Source organism: Nerophis lumbriciformis, linkage group LG27 (assembly GCF_033978685.3).
Source record: "Nerophis lumbriciformis linkage group LG27, RoL_Nlum_v2.1, whole genome shotgun sequence".
Taxonomy (NCBI): Eukaryota; Metazoa; Chordata; class Actinopteri; order Syngnathiformes; family Syngnathidae; genus Nerophis; species Nerophis lumbriciformis.
Genome location: NC_084574.2, coordinates 16,413,798 through 16,429,395, shown reverse-complemented (window position 1 = coordinate 16,429,395; position 15,598 = coordinate 16,413,798). Strand labels below are relative to the sequence as shown.

The following is a 15,598-nucleotide window of genomic DNA, read 5'->3' as shown; positions in this document are numbered from 1 at the left end:
AATGCCTTATTCGGCATGGCCTTATTATAACCCTAACCCTCTAACCCTGGCCCTAACCCTCTAACCCTAACCCTAACCAAATAACTCTAAATTCTTTGTTACTTAGAATATGTTCCCCATATTAAAGTGTTACCAACAACATATAACTTTGTCTTGAATTTGAAAAAAATACATTTTATTTTTCACTAAAGAAGGGTTCGGTGAATGCGCATATGAAACTGGTGGGGTTCGGTACCTCCAACAAGGTTAAGAACCACTGCTCTAAAGGATTAAATATACTTACCTGCACATCGCCTCCTGCTCGTCCATTGCATCTTAGTAAATACGACCTTTGTCAACGCGACCAGAACGTTACACACAGCCTCCTATGTTTATTACTTATTAGGGGGAGCTTTTGTAACCTCTTACCTGTTTTGAAAATGTCTAAATATAATTTTCATACCAATAACATTTTATTATCATCGTGTTGAATCGAATTCTCATTGTAATAATCTGGAACGACTCGTGAGTGGATTTATGATTTCAACCCCTAAAAATTATCATTACTTGTGTGTCAATGTGTGCAATCAAAGCATGAACATGTCCAAGTTGAGACGCAAGTGTTACCAAACAGAGCGAGGCTTAAGTTAAAGTTAAAGTACCAATGATTGTCACACACACACTAGGTGTGGCGAAATTATTCTCACCCTTGTTCACCCCCTGGGAGGTGAGGGGAGCAGTGGGCAGCAGCTGTGGCCACGCCCGGGAATAATTTTTGGTGATTTAACCCCCAATTCCAACTTTAGATGCTGCGTGCCAAGCAGGGAGCCAATGGGTCCCATTTTTATAGTCTTTGGTATGACTCGGCTGGGGTTTGAACTCACAATCTACAGATCTCAGGGCGGACCATACTTGCCAACCTTGAGACCTGGGGGGGGTGTTTGGGGGTGGGGCGGGGCGTGGTTAAGAGGGGAGGAGTATATTGACAGCTAGAATTCACCAAGTCAAGTATTTCATATATATATATATATATATACGTATATATATATATATATATATATGTATATACGTATGTATATATATATATATATATATATACGTATATATATATATATATATATCTCCTGAAAATATGCAAACAAAACTGTGTTTAGATAATTGATACTTCAAACTTGCATAAATATAACATGAATATAACATAACTTGGCTTCTGAGAGCTTCAAAATGTAATGAATAAAATGCTAAAGTTGTTGATAAACAAGCAATTATTTTAATAAATAAATATGGTCATTTTAAATGAATTATTATGATAATTTAAAATTAATTATTTCAAATATGTTTATTTTAATGTACCGGTATAATTCTATGGCTGGATGTAATAAGGAGTCAGAAAAAATACAAATACAAATACAATTAATTTTGATGTTTTTAGCAAAATATAGTAAAAATGTATTTAGTTTTTTTTTTTAAATTAATAAGTATATTTATTTTTAGGTAAGATAAACATAATAATAGAATTTATCTCTAGTCTGGATGATTTAGTTATTGTCACCCTGTTGTCCTCCTGTAGTGAAAAAAGGCTGTCCTCACTCAGGTCCGCATGGAGCTGGAGGGGGCGTGGCCTCCAGCTCCGGCTGAAAATCGGGAGATTTTCGGGAGAATATTTGTCCCGGGAGGTTTTCCGGTGAGGCGCTGAATTTCGGGAGTCTCCCGGAAAATTCGGGAGGGTTGGCAAGTATGGGGCGGACACTCTAACCACTAAGCCACTGAGTAAGTCATGTGATAGTTGCAAATGTTTAGATACGGTCCTGGTTTAACAATTTTTTTTTTTTTTAGTCTTTATTTGAAGGGACAATGCACAGAGACATTAAGCTCAAAGACAGATATGTTCTGCACCAGATTATAGCTAAATAGCTAATTCTGCAGTCCCTGGCTACCTAAATTAAAGATATACAAAAATCATGCAATAGAATTATAACATTAAAATTATACTCTAGCATGTAATCAAATTAAGAAGCATTAGCTTTAGGCACGGCCACAGTCCATCATAGTACAGATAAACACATTTTTCAATGAAATGTTGATCTACTTTTTGAGTTTTAACAACAAAATGAGCGTTGGCACAGCATTGGGGGCTTCTTCTGGGGAGGCCGACAGATGTGTTTGTACTAGAAAGAAACTAAATGGAGCTGGTGGCATTTACGTGACACCCCCTTGTTGGATTTTAGGAATTTTTGGCAAAACGTGCAAAATCGTCGGCCCTTTAAATTCCCCAATACAGCAATACTGCTGACCCGTCTCCGCTCGGGATGGTGTCCTGCTGGCCCCACTATGGACTGGACTCTTACTATTATGTTGGATCCACTATGGACTGGACTCTCACAATATTATGTCAGACCCACTCGACATCCATTGCTTTCGGTCTCCCCTAGAGGGGGGGGGGGGTTACCCACATATGCGGTCCTCTCCAAGGTTTCTCATAGTCATTCACATCGACGTCCCACTGGGGTGAGTTTTTCCTTGCCCTTATGTGGGCTTTGTACCGAGGATGTCGTTGTGGCTTGTGCAGCCCTTTGAGACACTTGTGATTTAGGGCTATATAAATAAACATTGATTGATTGATTGATCAAAGTTTCTTACAAGTATCATCCCTGCAGGACGAGGAATAGCTCAACATGCTTCACTACCCACTGTAGGAGGATACAATAGCTCACCGTCGTCACTGCTAACAAAAGCTAGCGCGCCTGGATGTAAACAAATGCCATAGGTGGATCTACACCTGACATCCACAGTAATGATACCAAGCACAAGAGCGTATCGAGTCGATACTATGATTACATGATTTTTCCTCTGGCAATTTTTTTTACTTTAATGCCAGGGCCAACAGCATACAGATTATGCCTCCAATATCGGATAAGGGTCTTAAATAAAGGCTAATGTTGTAATGACACCCTTGGCATTAACAGGTTAATAGCCTCACACACTTTCAAAACATTGAATAAGGATTAGGATGAAGGCATATCAGTATGGAGTGAGAGCGACACAGGTGTGTCTTTAAGGAGATCGAAGAATCATTCGAGAGGAGCTTAAGTGAAGAAAACATACTTGAAGAAGTCCACACCTTTATTCGTGTTGAGACGGTGACATCAGAGCAGATGGAAGTGATGGAAATGATGAAAGGACAAGCTGTGCTGTGATTTCACACTCTTCCTACACAAAAGACATAACCACCAGTTCAAATAAATAAGATGGTAATGGTATTTTATTAATAGCCAATGCTAGATTTGCTTACTTTAACATACATATAGTATGTTAATGCTATAAAAACTAAAACACCACAGTGGAATATACATTCACATTTGTCCAAATAGTGTTACAGTCAGTGCATTTACAATAACTTGGACAATTCTTGTCGGGGCCAGTTTTCACACTCACAATATATATTTTGAACAAGAGGTTGCAAGATATATTTTCAAGCTTTAATGGTAGCGGTAAGAGCAAATAATGAGTACCCACACACATACTGTACACCAGTGATTCTCAACTGTCGTACGCCAAAAAAAAAACCTTTATGAATGTACATTGTTTTATTGTCCTATATACAGTGGTACTGTTCAAACGGTGTGTAATGTTACAGTGGCCAAAAATATTGAATATGCTTGTTTTAAAAAAAAACTGTTTTTGATGAATACTTAGGCCTACTAAGCTACTGTATTTTAATGTTGGTTAAAATGGTGGTACTTGGAGAGCCAAGTGTTTTCTGAGGTTTGAGAACCACTGCTTTACACAAATGTGCACGCGCACACACACAATACTGTGTGGTGTAAACGCAGTTTAGTCACGACTCACTAAAAAACGGCAAGTTACATCTTCCAACGCTTTATTACCATTCTTGCTTTTAGGCCACAGCCGCTGTCATACAAACCCCGTTTCCATATGAGTTGGGAAATTGTGTTAGATGTTAATACAAACAGAATACAATGATTTGCAAATCATTTTCAACCCATATTCAGTTGAATATGCTACAAAGACAACATATTTGATGTTCAAACTGTTAAACTTTTTTTTTTTTTTGCAAATAATCATTAACTTTAGAATTTGATGCCAGCAACACGTGACAAAGAAGTTGGGAAAGGTGGCAATAAATACTGATAAAGTTGAGGAATGCTCATCAAACACTTATTTGGAACATCCCACAGGTGAACAGTCAAATTGGGAACAGGTGGGTGGTGCCATGATTGGGTATAAAAGTAGATTCCATGAAATGCTCAGACATTCACAAACAAGGATGGGGCGAGGGTCACCACTTTGTGAACAAATGCGTGAGCAAATTGTTGAACAGTTTAAGAAAAACTTTTCTCAACCAGCTATTGCAAGGAATTTAAGGATTTCACCATCTACGGTCCGTAATATCATCAAAGGGTTCAGAGAATCTGGAGAAATCACTGCACGTAAGCAGCTAAGCCCGTGACCTTCGATCCCTCAGGCTGTACTGCATCAACAAGCGACATCAGTGTGTAAAGGATATCCCCACATGGGCTCAGGAACACTTCAGAAACCCACTGTCAGTAACTACAATTGGTCGCTACATCTGTAAGTTCAAGTTAAAACTCTCCTATGCAAGACGAAAACCGTTTATCAACAACACCCAGAAACGGCGTCGGCTTCGCTGGGTCTGAGCTCATCTAAGATGGACTGATACAAAGTGAAAAAGTGTTCTGTGGTCTGACGAGTCCACATTTCAAATTGTTTTTGGAAACTGTGGACGTCGTGTCCTCCGGACTAAAGAGGAAAAGAACCATCCGGATTGTTATAGGCGCAAAGTTGAAAAGCCAGCATCTGTGATGGTATGGGGGTTTCCCAACTACTTTGGCACGTGTTGCAGCCATGAAATTCTAAGTTAATTATTTTTTGCAAAACAAAAATAAAGTTTATGAGTTTGAACATCAAATATCTTGTCTTTGTAGTGCATTCAATTGAATATGGGCTGAAAAGGATTTGCAAATCATTCAACTCATATGGAAACGGGGTTTGTACACACATGATTGATCATGGGCTGCACTGAAGTATGACTGACTAACATACATGAAATCAAGCAAATGATTGTCATCTCCTCACTCATCTCCTGCTCGTTCACTTTTGGCTTGCTGATGGCTCTCTTCTTGGGTTCTGTCCGTCTCCTTCAGCGCTCGGATGACGGGTAACCATGGCAGCTCAGGCCCCGCCCTTTTCACCTGGTTGAGGCGGCTGAGGGCGGTGTACAGCCCGGAGTTGTTGCCGCCTTGGACATCAGGTGGGTTCGGCTGCTCGGCGGGGAACAATTCCAGAGCGGTCGGGGTGCAGTGCCTCTGCTGTTCCCAGAGAAAGAACCGTGTGAAGCGCAAAGTCACACCCAAGACATGATGGATTTTGTTTTCTTGTGTGAAAAAAAAAGTTTGTGAAACTGAATGCAAGAAATTCAAGTTTGTTTGTCTAACTGCCATTGATAAAAGAACAGTGGAATGTGCCTCAGGAAAAATGTGCCTCTAAAATTGAGCAAAAAAGCAGCAAATCAGGTAAAATGTCAGCCTATTGCACAAAAACATCATCTCTCTAAGCATCAAAGGACCAGCTTTGCTTTGTATTTTGTTTTTTAAATATACTTTTTTTCTATATATTAGCCACACCGGACTATGAGCTGCAGATACACTGTAAAATTAGTTATTTACACAGAAACATCTTGTAAATGTTTATTTACATACTTAACACGGCAGTAAAACGGCTGATCAAACAAAACAGAAGTCATCATCATGGACCCACTAGCTGCAGAAGCTAGCTCTCCAATCAGCTAAACAGACTCAATAAGTCCACGGTGACATTTTGGTGAATTTACGAAACTAAAACAATACAAAAATAATTATATTGTAAGTTAACACTCGTAAATGTGTTCGCATATTAGCTGATACGACGCTAGCTTTTACGTACAAATATGTATGAAAACACTCCTACAGACATCACACATGGGACTGTTTAGTAAGTAAAACTTGTTTTAGTTATACTGTAAAACTTCCAAACATTGCTTGGAGTGATAAATGAAGAATCCCTATGAGTAGAAATGCTATGGACAGCTAGAAGATCGAAGGGCTCTTCCCATAGGCCTGGACCGATATTTGATAAGTCAATTAACCAATGATAAATGAAAATTAAGTCGCTAAGTTTTCCAGCGTCGATAAATCGCTATATGCATGCTTCAAGAGCATTCACGCTTTTCATCGGTTTCATCAGCTGTGCGGACTTGTGCCCCAGCGGAATGAAAAGAATGGGGTGAATCATCTTCTCCTTCAGCAAGTGTTTTGGATTCTGTGAGGCCAGGCGGGGCAGCAGTTCTTACGTTCGTATCGAAGTTCGGGTTTTTAATGTGCGTGTTCGCACATCGGTTCATGCGGCTGCGGGCCTTTGTACTATAAATATGCGGTAATAATGATAACTGCTTTAAAACTCCCGACGGTTAGTGTTACCTTTAGGGATGATGCTCGAAACCGATTTTCCCGGTTGTTCGATAAGAAAAGAACCGAGTCCTCGGACTCAAATCCCTTTTTGAGAACCGGTACCTGTTAGCGAGACCACTATAGTAAAGAAAAAGAGTTAGTTCTTTATTCGAATGCCTGGGAACGAATCCCAAATGGGCAATGTTATGCCCATTTGATTGTAGACTCTTACTGACACCTTGTGGCGATATGAAAATACTACGCGTCATTAGTCTGGCCACTTCCGGGTTGGCGAGTCAGTTCAGTTCATGAGAAGTAGACAAGTTGTGTTAGCTCTTACAAGCCTTGGAAAAGATAAGTCTGTAAGTAAACTGTTTAACTTGTTTTTGTAACTCAATATTAAGGTGGAAAGTGGTTAAATTTAAAACTAAGATGTTTATTGAAAAACTATTTTTGTGCACTGTTTCAATGGATGATTTGAGGACTTAAAATGGCTGCCAGTCGTATATTTCCACCATCGAAATAGTTTCAACACTCAGAAGTATTTGTTTGATGATAGTACTGTATATTTGTGTGAAGCTAATATTTACATATTGCGTATTAAATTTGAGTATGTTAATTGAATCACATAGCTTATACATTTGTCATTGTGTGTATTTCAGTTTAAAAAAAATAAAATAATAACAGTCCAGTGCAAGACAAAAGTAAAGATAGGAAAAGACAAAGCAAGAGCAACAACAATAAAGAGCCTAAATGGATTAATCTGCTGTGGAACTTTATTAGACGTCTTGGATTGTTTGTTAGCTGTCTGCCTGTATTTGTAGTTAGTATGTTCCAATAGCAGCAACTTTTTGGAGAGCTGTATTATTTTCAGTTTTGTGCCCAAGGGACTGATTTTATTTAACACTATATTATTATTTATACACCTATAGTGATCACAGAGACAGGTTGTTTTTGTGTTACTGTATATATTTGTTTTTCTGAAAAATCCCACTTAATATACTTTGGGTAACAACAGTCAATATTTTTTTTATTTATTTTTTTTTAGGGGGGTAACAGTCAATATTTATTTATTTATTTTTATTTTTTTTCTTATAAATTAAAAGTGTTTTTTTTTTTTAAACCAAATATTGTGTTTTTTTCCATATACAACAACCTATCTGGATTCGATAAGAGAATCGATAAGGAATCGGTTCGATAAGAGGATTCGATAATAGGCTCCAACTCGATAATTTCTTATCAAACATCATCCCTAGTTACCATAAAACATTTAAATGATCAAAGAACCGTCATTCTTAACTGCACTTTAAAACGTCATTCCCCAATCTAAACTTACACCAACACATTAGTGTTTAAACAACTGAACTACAGTATTCTCGTTAAACAAAGGATGTGCAGTTTTTTTTGCACAAAGTTATCGATAAACCTCGACAGTTTCGAGTTGAAACAGACGGACGTCCCTTCCCCAGTAAGTAACCTCGCGTGATGTCACACAAACCAGAAGTGAAACAACTAATTACACTTTAGAATTTAGAATGGAAGAAGATAAACATATTTAAACACACAAATAATAAGGCTATGGCTTTTATGAAGCCAGAACAATATTTGAGGTTTCCTCTGTCAAGAAAGTATGTTGTGTCTATTTATTTTAGTTAGAAAAAAAAATACAACTTTCATCCATCCATCCATTTTTCTACCGCTTGTCCCTCTCGGGGTCGCGGGGGGTGCTGGAGCCTATCCCAGCTGCACTCGGGCGGAAGGCGGGGTACACCCTGGACAAGTCGCCACCTCATCTCAGGGCCAACACAGACAGACAGACAACATTCACATTCACACACTAGGGACCGTTTAGTGTTGCCAATCAACCTATACAACTTAATACAATTTAAGTGAGTGAATAATTACTTTTTGAGCACATTTAACAATACCACGATAATAAAAATACCCATGATAATTTTGGTTAACATTACTTTATTGAGCCATTTTGTTTATTTGTTGGTTGTGTATATTTTAATTAAAAAAAAAGATTTCTTGTGATTGTGCAACATTTTGCTTACAGACATTAAAGGGGAACATTATCACAATTTCAGAAGGGTTAAAACCATTAAAAATCAGTTCACAGTGGCTTATTTTATTTTTCGAAGTTTTTTTTCAAAATTTTACCCATCACGCAATATCCCTAAAAAAAGCTTCAAAGTGCCTGATTTTAACCATCGTTATATACACCCGTCCATTTTCCTGTGACGTCACATAAACATGGCGGCTAGAACAGCAAGTTATAGCGACATTAGCTCGGATTCAGACTCGGATTTCAGCGGCTTAAGCGATTCAACAGATTACGAATGTATTGAAACGGATGGTTGTAGTGTGGAGGCAGGTAGCGAAAACGAAATTGAAGAAGAAACTGAAGCTATTGAGCCATATCGGTTTGAACCGTATGCAAGCCAAACCGACGAAAACGACACGACAGCCAGCGACACGGGAGAAAGCGAGGACGAATTCGGCGATCGCCTTCTAACCAACGATTGGTATGTGTTTGTTTGGCATTAAAGGAAACTAACAACTATGAACTAGGTTTACAGCATATGAAATACATTTGGCAACAACATGCACTTTGAGAGTGCAGACAGCCCTGTTTTCATCAATTAATATATTCTGTAGACATACCCTCATCCGCTCTCTTTTCCTGGAGGTCTGGCGGCAGATTTCTTTGACTTTATCGTTGGAAATGCATCGGCTTTGAGTGTCGCAGGATATCCACACATTCTTGCCATCTCTGTCGTAGCAGAGCTTTTGTCGGTAAAGTGTGCGGAACAAACGTCCAATTTCTTGCCACTTTCGCATCTTTGGGCCACTGGTGCAACTTGAATCCGTCCCTGTTCGTGTTGTTACACCCTCCGACAACACACCGACGAGGCATGATGTCTCCAAGGTACGGAAAACAGTCGAAAAAACGGAAAATAACAGAGCTGATTTGACTCGGTGTTTGTAATGTGTTTGAGAAAATGGCGGATTGCTTCCCGATGTGACGTCATCGCTCCAAGAGCGAATAATAGAAAGGCGTTTAATTCGCCAAAATTCACCCATTTAGAGTTCGGAAATCGGTTAAAAAAATATATGGTCTTTTTTCTGCAACATCAAGGTATATATTGACGCTTACATAGGTCTGGTGATAATGTTCCTCTTTAAGCAAAAAAGTGCAGTTAGCCTTTAGGAAACAATGGACTTTAATGGGTCCTTATATTGTCGTTATACAGTGTTGTACATAAAAAGTGTTGAAAACTACAGTACGTAAGGTGAGTTAACATAATTAAAATATTGGTCATAAATGTCTAGTTTTATAAAAATCCTATGGGCTACACAGTGGTGTGCTGCTGCAAAACTGTAATTATATTGTGTGTCATTACTATTAGAAAATGCATGTAGTGAGGGTGTTATTTTCAAAAACGAAAAACAATTAATTTGACTTCATATTTGCTATTTACATGTAGGGAAGAAAGCTACGGTTCGTGTCTTTTTGGAGCATCTTTTATCAAACCTCTTATAAGTTGCTATCCCATTATCTGAAAAGCACAGTGCTGACAACTATCCCCCGTCTTCTGCCTTCTTTTCATGTCTCCAGCGACGCATTAGATGCAGAAAAATGCGAAAAGCAACTGTATCCGGCAAAATCTTCAAAGGTTCCCCTTCCCTCCTTCCTTGCTGCCCCCTCACAGTTAAGCCTTTAATCACAGTTTAGTCACGCTCAGCCCTAATTAAAGACCCCTCCGATTCACAGGCGGGCATCCCGGCTGACGCCTGACCAGAAACTACACTCTACCTCTCCCACCCCTCCCTCTCATTTTCTCCTGCGAAACAGGTTCTTTAACTAACATGCGTGGCGGGGCTGCCTTGGTACACGACGCCCCCGAGGTGTTGTTAGTGGATAATGACTTTCCAGCGCCAGTGTTGAGAAAATTCTACTCAAGTGACTGATGTGAGGGTGTGTCGGGAAAAAAAATGCCAGATGAGTCGCATTGGAGACACTGTGGGAACCCTGCGAGTTTGTTGTGCCGCTATAAAGTCTGCTCTGCAGTTGGTGACTTATTAAACTACTTCTGTGTGTACCTGAAGGATGAACCCCTCTGGGCAGGTAAGGCGGTTGTACCACATTGCTTTGTACATCAACAGGAGGAGCAAGCTGGTCAGGAAGGCCAACATGATCAGAATCAGTCCTGTAATCTGAGGAACACACACAAAATACTTAAAGGATGCACAGTAGAAACCTAAAGTCAAGCAGAACCCGAACACATTTAATAGTGACTTCTTTCTCATTTAGTGAATGGGCATCTGTCAGGAAATGACAAGAAAGTGGCAAAAGCCAGTAAGTGTTGTTGGAGATATTACTGATACAGTGGAACCTCGATTTACGGGTTTAATTGGTTCTTGAACAGGGTTCAAAAAAAAGAAATTGTATATTGAAGCAAATTTCTCCATAAGAAACAATGGAAATAATGGGTTCCAGCCTCAAAATAAGTCCATAATTTAGGAAATATTTGTATACAAAATAAAGCGCAATGTATACTGTATATCAAACCAACATAACATGGGAGCGATGGATCAAGTTTCTGTCTAATAACAAAGCCAAAACAACAACTAGATGAACTGTTCTCATTTGTAGCTGTCCTGCTGACACACTGTCACTAGTCTTGTGGTGCACAAAACTCCTTAACTTTAAACAGATTAGGAATAAAAAATAAAATGTAATTTGCCTTGTTGGTCAATTTTCTTGGTGTGCAGCAGAAGAAAAGGGGAGGAAGTGTCGACAACGCTGTGGATAATTCCTGAATATTTCAAACCACACGTCGTTTGATCCTTTGCTTTATTTGGACTCATATTGAGCTAGCAAAACTAAAAAAAAAATGTAAAAAGGCTAAAAAACACAAAGTACCAATTAGCACAGTTGCAAATGATAGCACTGCTCTGCTGACTGAATGAGCACTAGAGCGTGATCATACACTAGCAGGCACAACATGGCTGCGCTGCCAGGCATACAATGGGTGGATAAAACATAGTAAAATGATACAACGTCCGCACAACAAAGCATATTTTTATTCGGTCTGGTGTTCGCAACTTAAAAAGTTTGTATAATGAGGGTTATGTAAATCGAGGTTCCACCGTACATATTTACTATATTTCTAATCTTATCAGACAATTTAGAGAAAACACTGTCGCCAGTCAATCACATGACACATATAAACAAACAATCATTCACACTCACACTTAGTGACAATTTAGAGTAGGAGTCTTCAACTTTTAACAATCAGTCAATGTTTTTATGCTACAGTATTTTGCGATGATTTGTCAGTCATTAAAATACAATGTGTAGATTAAACAGTTATAAAAGTACTAAGAATTGAAGCAAATCATTTTTCATCCTTTAGTAAGCTACTCAAAAACAGATGACGAGCTACCTGTTAGAGACCACTGCTTTACAGTCTCCAGTTAACTTAACATTTGAGGTTCTGGGGATATAATTAAACTCCCCATAGAGATGCTTAATTTATGATCAGTTAATTCTGATCAAAAATAAAAAATAACAACTGTGTGTATTGAAAACGAGTAGAGTTATTTTTTGAACATGGAACTTTTTGGCAAAAAAGTAAAAAAAAATACAAAAATAATAGTTCAATTTTTTGATTTTTGTTGCAATGGGTACTTTCCTACCTTATTTCCAAAAAAAAAAAAAATCACATTAACTTCACTATGATTTTTTTTTTTTTAAACAGTACATGTGTGGCAAAGTCTCTTAATGGTTTGTACTCCAATCAAAGCATGCAGATGTTACAACATAAAAAAAAAAAAAAAAGCCAACAACAACCTCTACAACATGATTACAAGACGCATGACAATGTACTTATAGTTCATGTAGTTGTTTTTAGTGCCCCTGAAACCTTAGTTTCTAGTAAAAAAAAAAAAATCTGAATATTGTTCATATTCTACCTTTTTCTGCTGCGTTTCAGAACAAGGTAATTAAGTAGCATTTAGTTCACAGGATACTAAAAAGACAATAGAGTACATTAAAATAATGTATGTACCTTGGCTCTGTCTGAGACATCTTTGTACAGGCTGATGTTCAGCTTGTTAATGTTGGGCATAAACAACTTGCTCTTCTTCTTCTTCTGCTGCTGTTGTTGGTAATGAGTGGACGTCTTCACGATGACCTGTGGCAAAACAAAACATGCAATGTCAATTCTTTGTAGTACACATAGTATATCAACTAAGAGAAGGAAGCAGCTAGAGGAGCAGAAAGTAATCTGGTACCGTATTTTTCGGAGTATAAGTCGCACCGGAGTGTAAGTCGCACCTGCCGAAAATGCATAATAAAGAAGGAAAAAAACATATATAAATCGCACTGGAGCCCGGCCAAACTATGAAAAAAACTGCAACTTATAGTCCGAAAAATACGGTAATTTTTTTTGAAAGGTTGATAGACAGCATGGCATGGTCTGTGTGCAACTTTACCAGCACAAAAAAACAGCCCTCACAGATCATACTTACTGTACCTTGTCTGCAAATGACTGCTGGAGCTGGCTGACCTCCAGGGGTGTGATGAGGGGGATGTTATCAAAGCCATCATCTGCAGATGGCTGTTTCTCCATCTTATCAGCCAGATTAGTTCCCAGTTTCACCATGACTGCACTGCTGCTTGAACACGACTAAAATCCAGAAACAACAAACTTACATTCCGTACAACAGTGAGTTGAGGGAAAAGGTGAAGTCAGATATTCAGTTTGCTTCTTGAATATTAAACATTGTGGAAATAATTAACATTGCTTAGCCTACTGTAGGTTTTAAGCAATAAAAGGGTATGACTGAACTACTGTACAATCCAACAGAGGGCACTTTTTACTGTAATGACCCAGATACAGTAGCTTACCCCTCAGCCCTTTTGTCTGTGTCATCCAGCGTCCACCTCTGTATTACAGTCGTTCCCCATCAACATCGCACTTCAAATATTATATACAGTCGTGGTCAAAAGTTACATACACTTGTAAAGAATATAATGTCATGGCTGTCTTGAGTTTCCAATCATTTCTACAACTCTTATTTTTTTGTGATAGAGTGATTGGAGCACATACTTGTTAGTCACAAAAAACATTCATGAAGTTTGGTTCTTTTATGAATTTATTATGGGTCTACTGAAAATGTGACCAGATCTGCTGGGTCAAAAGTATACATACAGCAATGTTTATATTTGCTTACATGTCCCTTGGCAAGTTTCACTGCAATAAGGCGCTTTTGGTAGCCATCCACAAGCTTCTGGTTAATTTTTGACCACTCCTCTTGACAAAATTGGTGCAGTTCAGCTAAATTTGTTGGTTTTCTGACATTAACTTGTTTCTTCAGCATTGTCCACACGTTTAAGTCAGGACTTTGGGAAGGCCATTCCAAAACCTTCATTCTAGCCTGATTTAGCCATTCCTTTACCACTTTTGACATGTGTTTGGGGTCATTGTCCTGTTGGAACACCCAACTGCGCCCAAGACCCAACCTCCGGGCTGATGATTTTAGGTTGTCCTAAAGAATTTGGAAGTAATCCTCCTTTTTCATTGTCCCATTTACTCTCTGTAAAGCACCAGTTCCATTGGTAGCAAAATAGACCCAGAGCATAATACTACCACCACCATGCTTGACGGTAGGAATGATGTTCCTGGGATTAAAGGCCTCACCTTTTCTCCTTCTAACATATTGCTGGGTATTGTGGCCAAACAGCTCAATTTTTGTTTCATCTGACATCACATGGACAAAGATAAGACCTTCTGGAGGAAAGTTCTGTGGTCAGCTGAAACAAAAATTTAGCTGTTTGGCCAATACTGTAGTATAAACAGTACTACAGTAGTATTAGACAGTAAATTATACCACTGCCACTGATTGGCTCAGACTGAGGCAGCATTACTATATTTGTTTAAAAGAATATAAATGTGTGGTTTCTTGTCTAAAGTAGTCTCAAAATGTTGAAAAACTAATTTTGAGGGCTGTTTACAGTTTATGCTTTAGTTATAGAAATATTTGATTTATAATGAGTGATTACTACTTGGTGGAAATTAATTTATCACGGCCATGTTTGGAACCAATTAACAGCGACAAACGAGTGATTACTGTCTGTAATTTCCCTGACTTTTGGCATTTTTTCCGGTGTTCTGGTGGTCTGATTATTTCTGTTGTGCAAGGTGGCATTCGTAAAAAGTGTTATTAACTGACATGTCTTTATTACGCACACAAATTGACTTGTTTTGACTTTCCATTTGTTTGCAATATCAAATGTGGTGGTTATCAATAAGTAGTGGCAAAGAGCCACGTGGCAGTCATTTTACAGACTTTACTACGTTGTGCACGCGTAGGATCAATCTTCCTGTGACCTGACCCACCGTTTTGGACTTAAGCATGGGTGAGATCACACTAGCCAGACGTGCAGGATTTGTTAAATGGACTCTTAGCAATTTGGTCAGTGTATGATTTGGTCATTGAATTTGTGTTTCATGAATGGGAACTGAAAAGCAAAAAAAACAATTGGTTTATCTGAATTTCCTTTTGGGAAAACATAAATAACCTAGAAAAACGAAGCGTTTTTCTTTTTTAATGTCGAAGAGCAGTAAGTAGATCTACAAAACGGCCGGATATCATTTTATATTTGATATCTCAAAAGTTCGAATCACCAGTCAGCGGAAAGGAAAAAAAGGAGAAGTGTCACGGACTGGCCTGTAGGGGGAAAAACAGAGCGTCGTTGTATTGTTCGTCATGATTACGGATCAATTTGGTTATGAATCTATATATATATCCATCCATCCATTTTCTACCGCTTATTCCCTTTTGGGGTCGCGGGGGGCGCTGGAGCCTATCTCAGCTACAATCGGGCGGAAGGCGGGGTACACCCTGGACAAGTCGCTACCTCATCGCAGGGCCATATATATATATATATATATTTTTATTTTATTTTATTTTTAATATATATATATATATATATATATATATATATATATATATATATATATATATATATATATATATATATATATATATATATGTTAACGCAGGATTTAACACAACACTGTTTTAGTTTTTTCTGCAGTCTTACCTTGAAACTGCATATTTATGATCTGTTTTTTTAT

General features: G+C 38.3%; 1 protein-coding gene across 3 annotated transcripts in view; it reads right to left on the bottom strand.

The window, feature by feature from the left end:
* Positions 1-3,084: 3,084 nt before the first annotated feature.
* The window catches only part of caly (calcyon neuron-specific vesicular protein), a 29,750-nt gene continuing 17,236 nt past the window's right edge, over positions 3,085-15,598 (bottom strand). For 2 of the 3 annotated variants that reach the window (XM_072916381.1, XM_072916383.1), the window contains 4 exons: positions 12,992-13,144; positions 12,524-12,649; positions 10,554-10,667; positions 3,085-5,330 (listed from right to left, as the gene is read on the bottom strand). In XM_072916381.1, coding sequence (XP_072772482.1) covers positions 5,094-5,330; positions 10,554-10,667; positions 12,524-12,649; positions 12,992-13,144 — 630 coding nt within the window. In that variant the 3' untranslated portion in view covers positions 3,085-5,093. The remainder of the gene's footprint in view (positions 5,331-10,553; positions 10,668-12,523; positions 12,650-12,991; positions 13,145-15,598) is intronic. The other variant, XM_072916382.1, reaches the window with a different exon arrangement.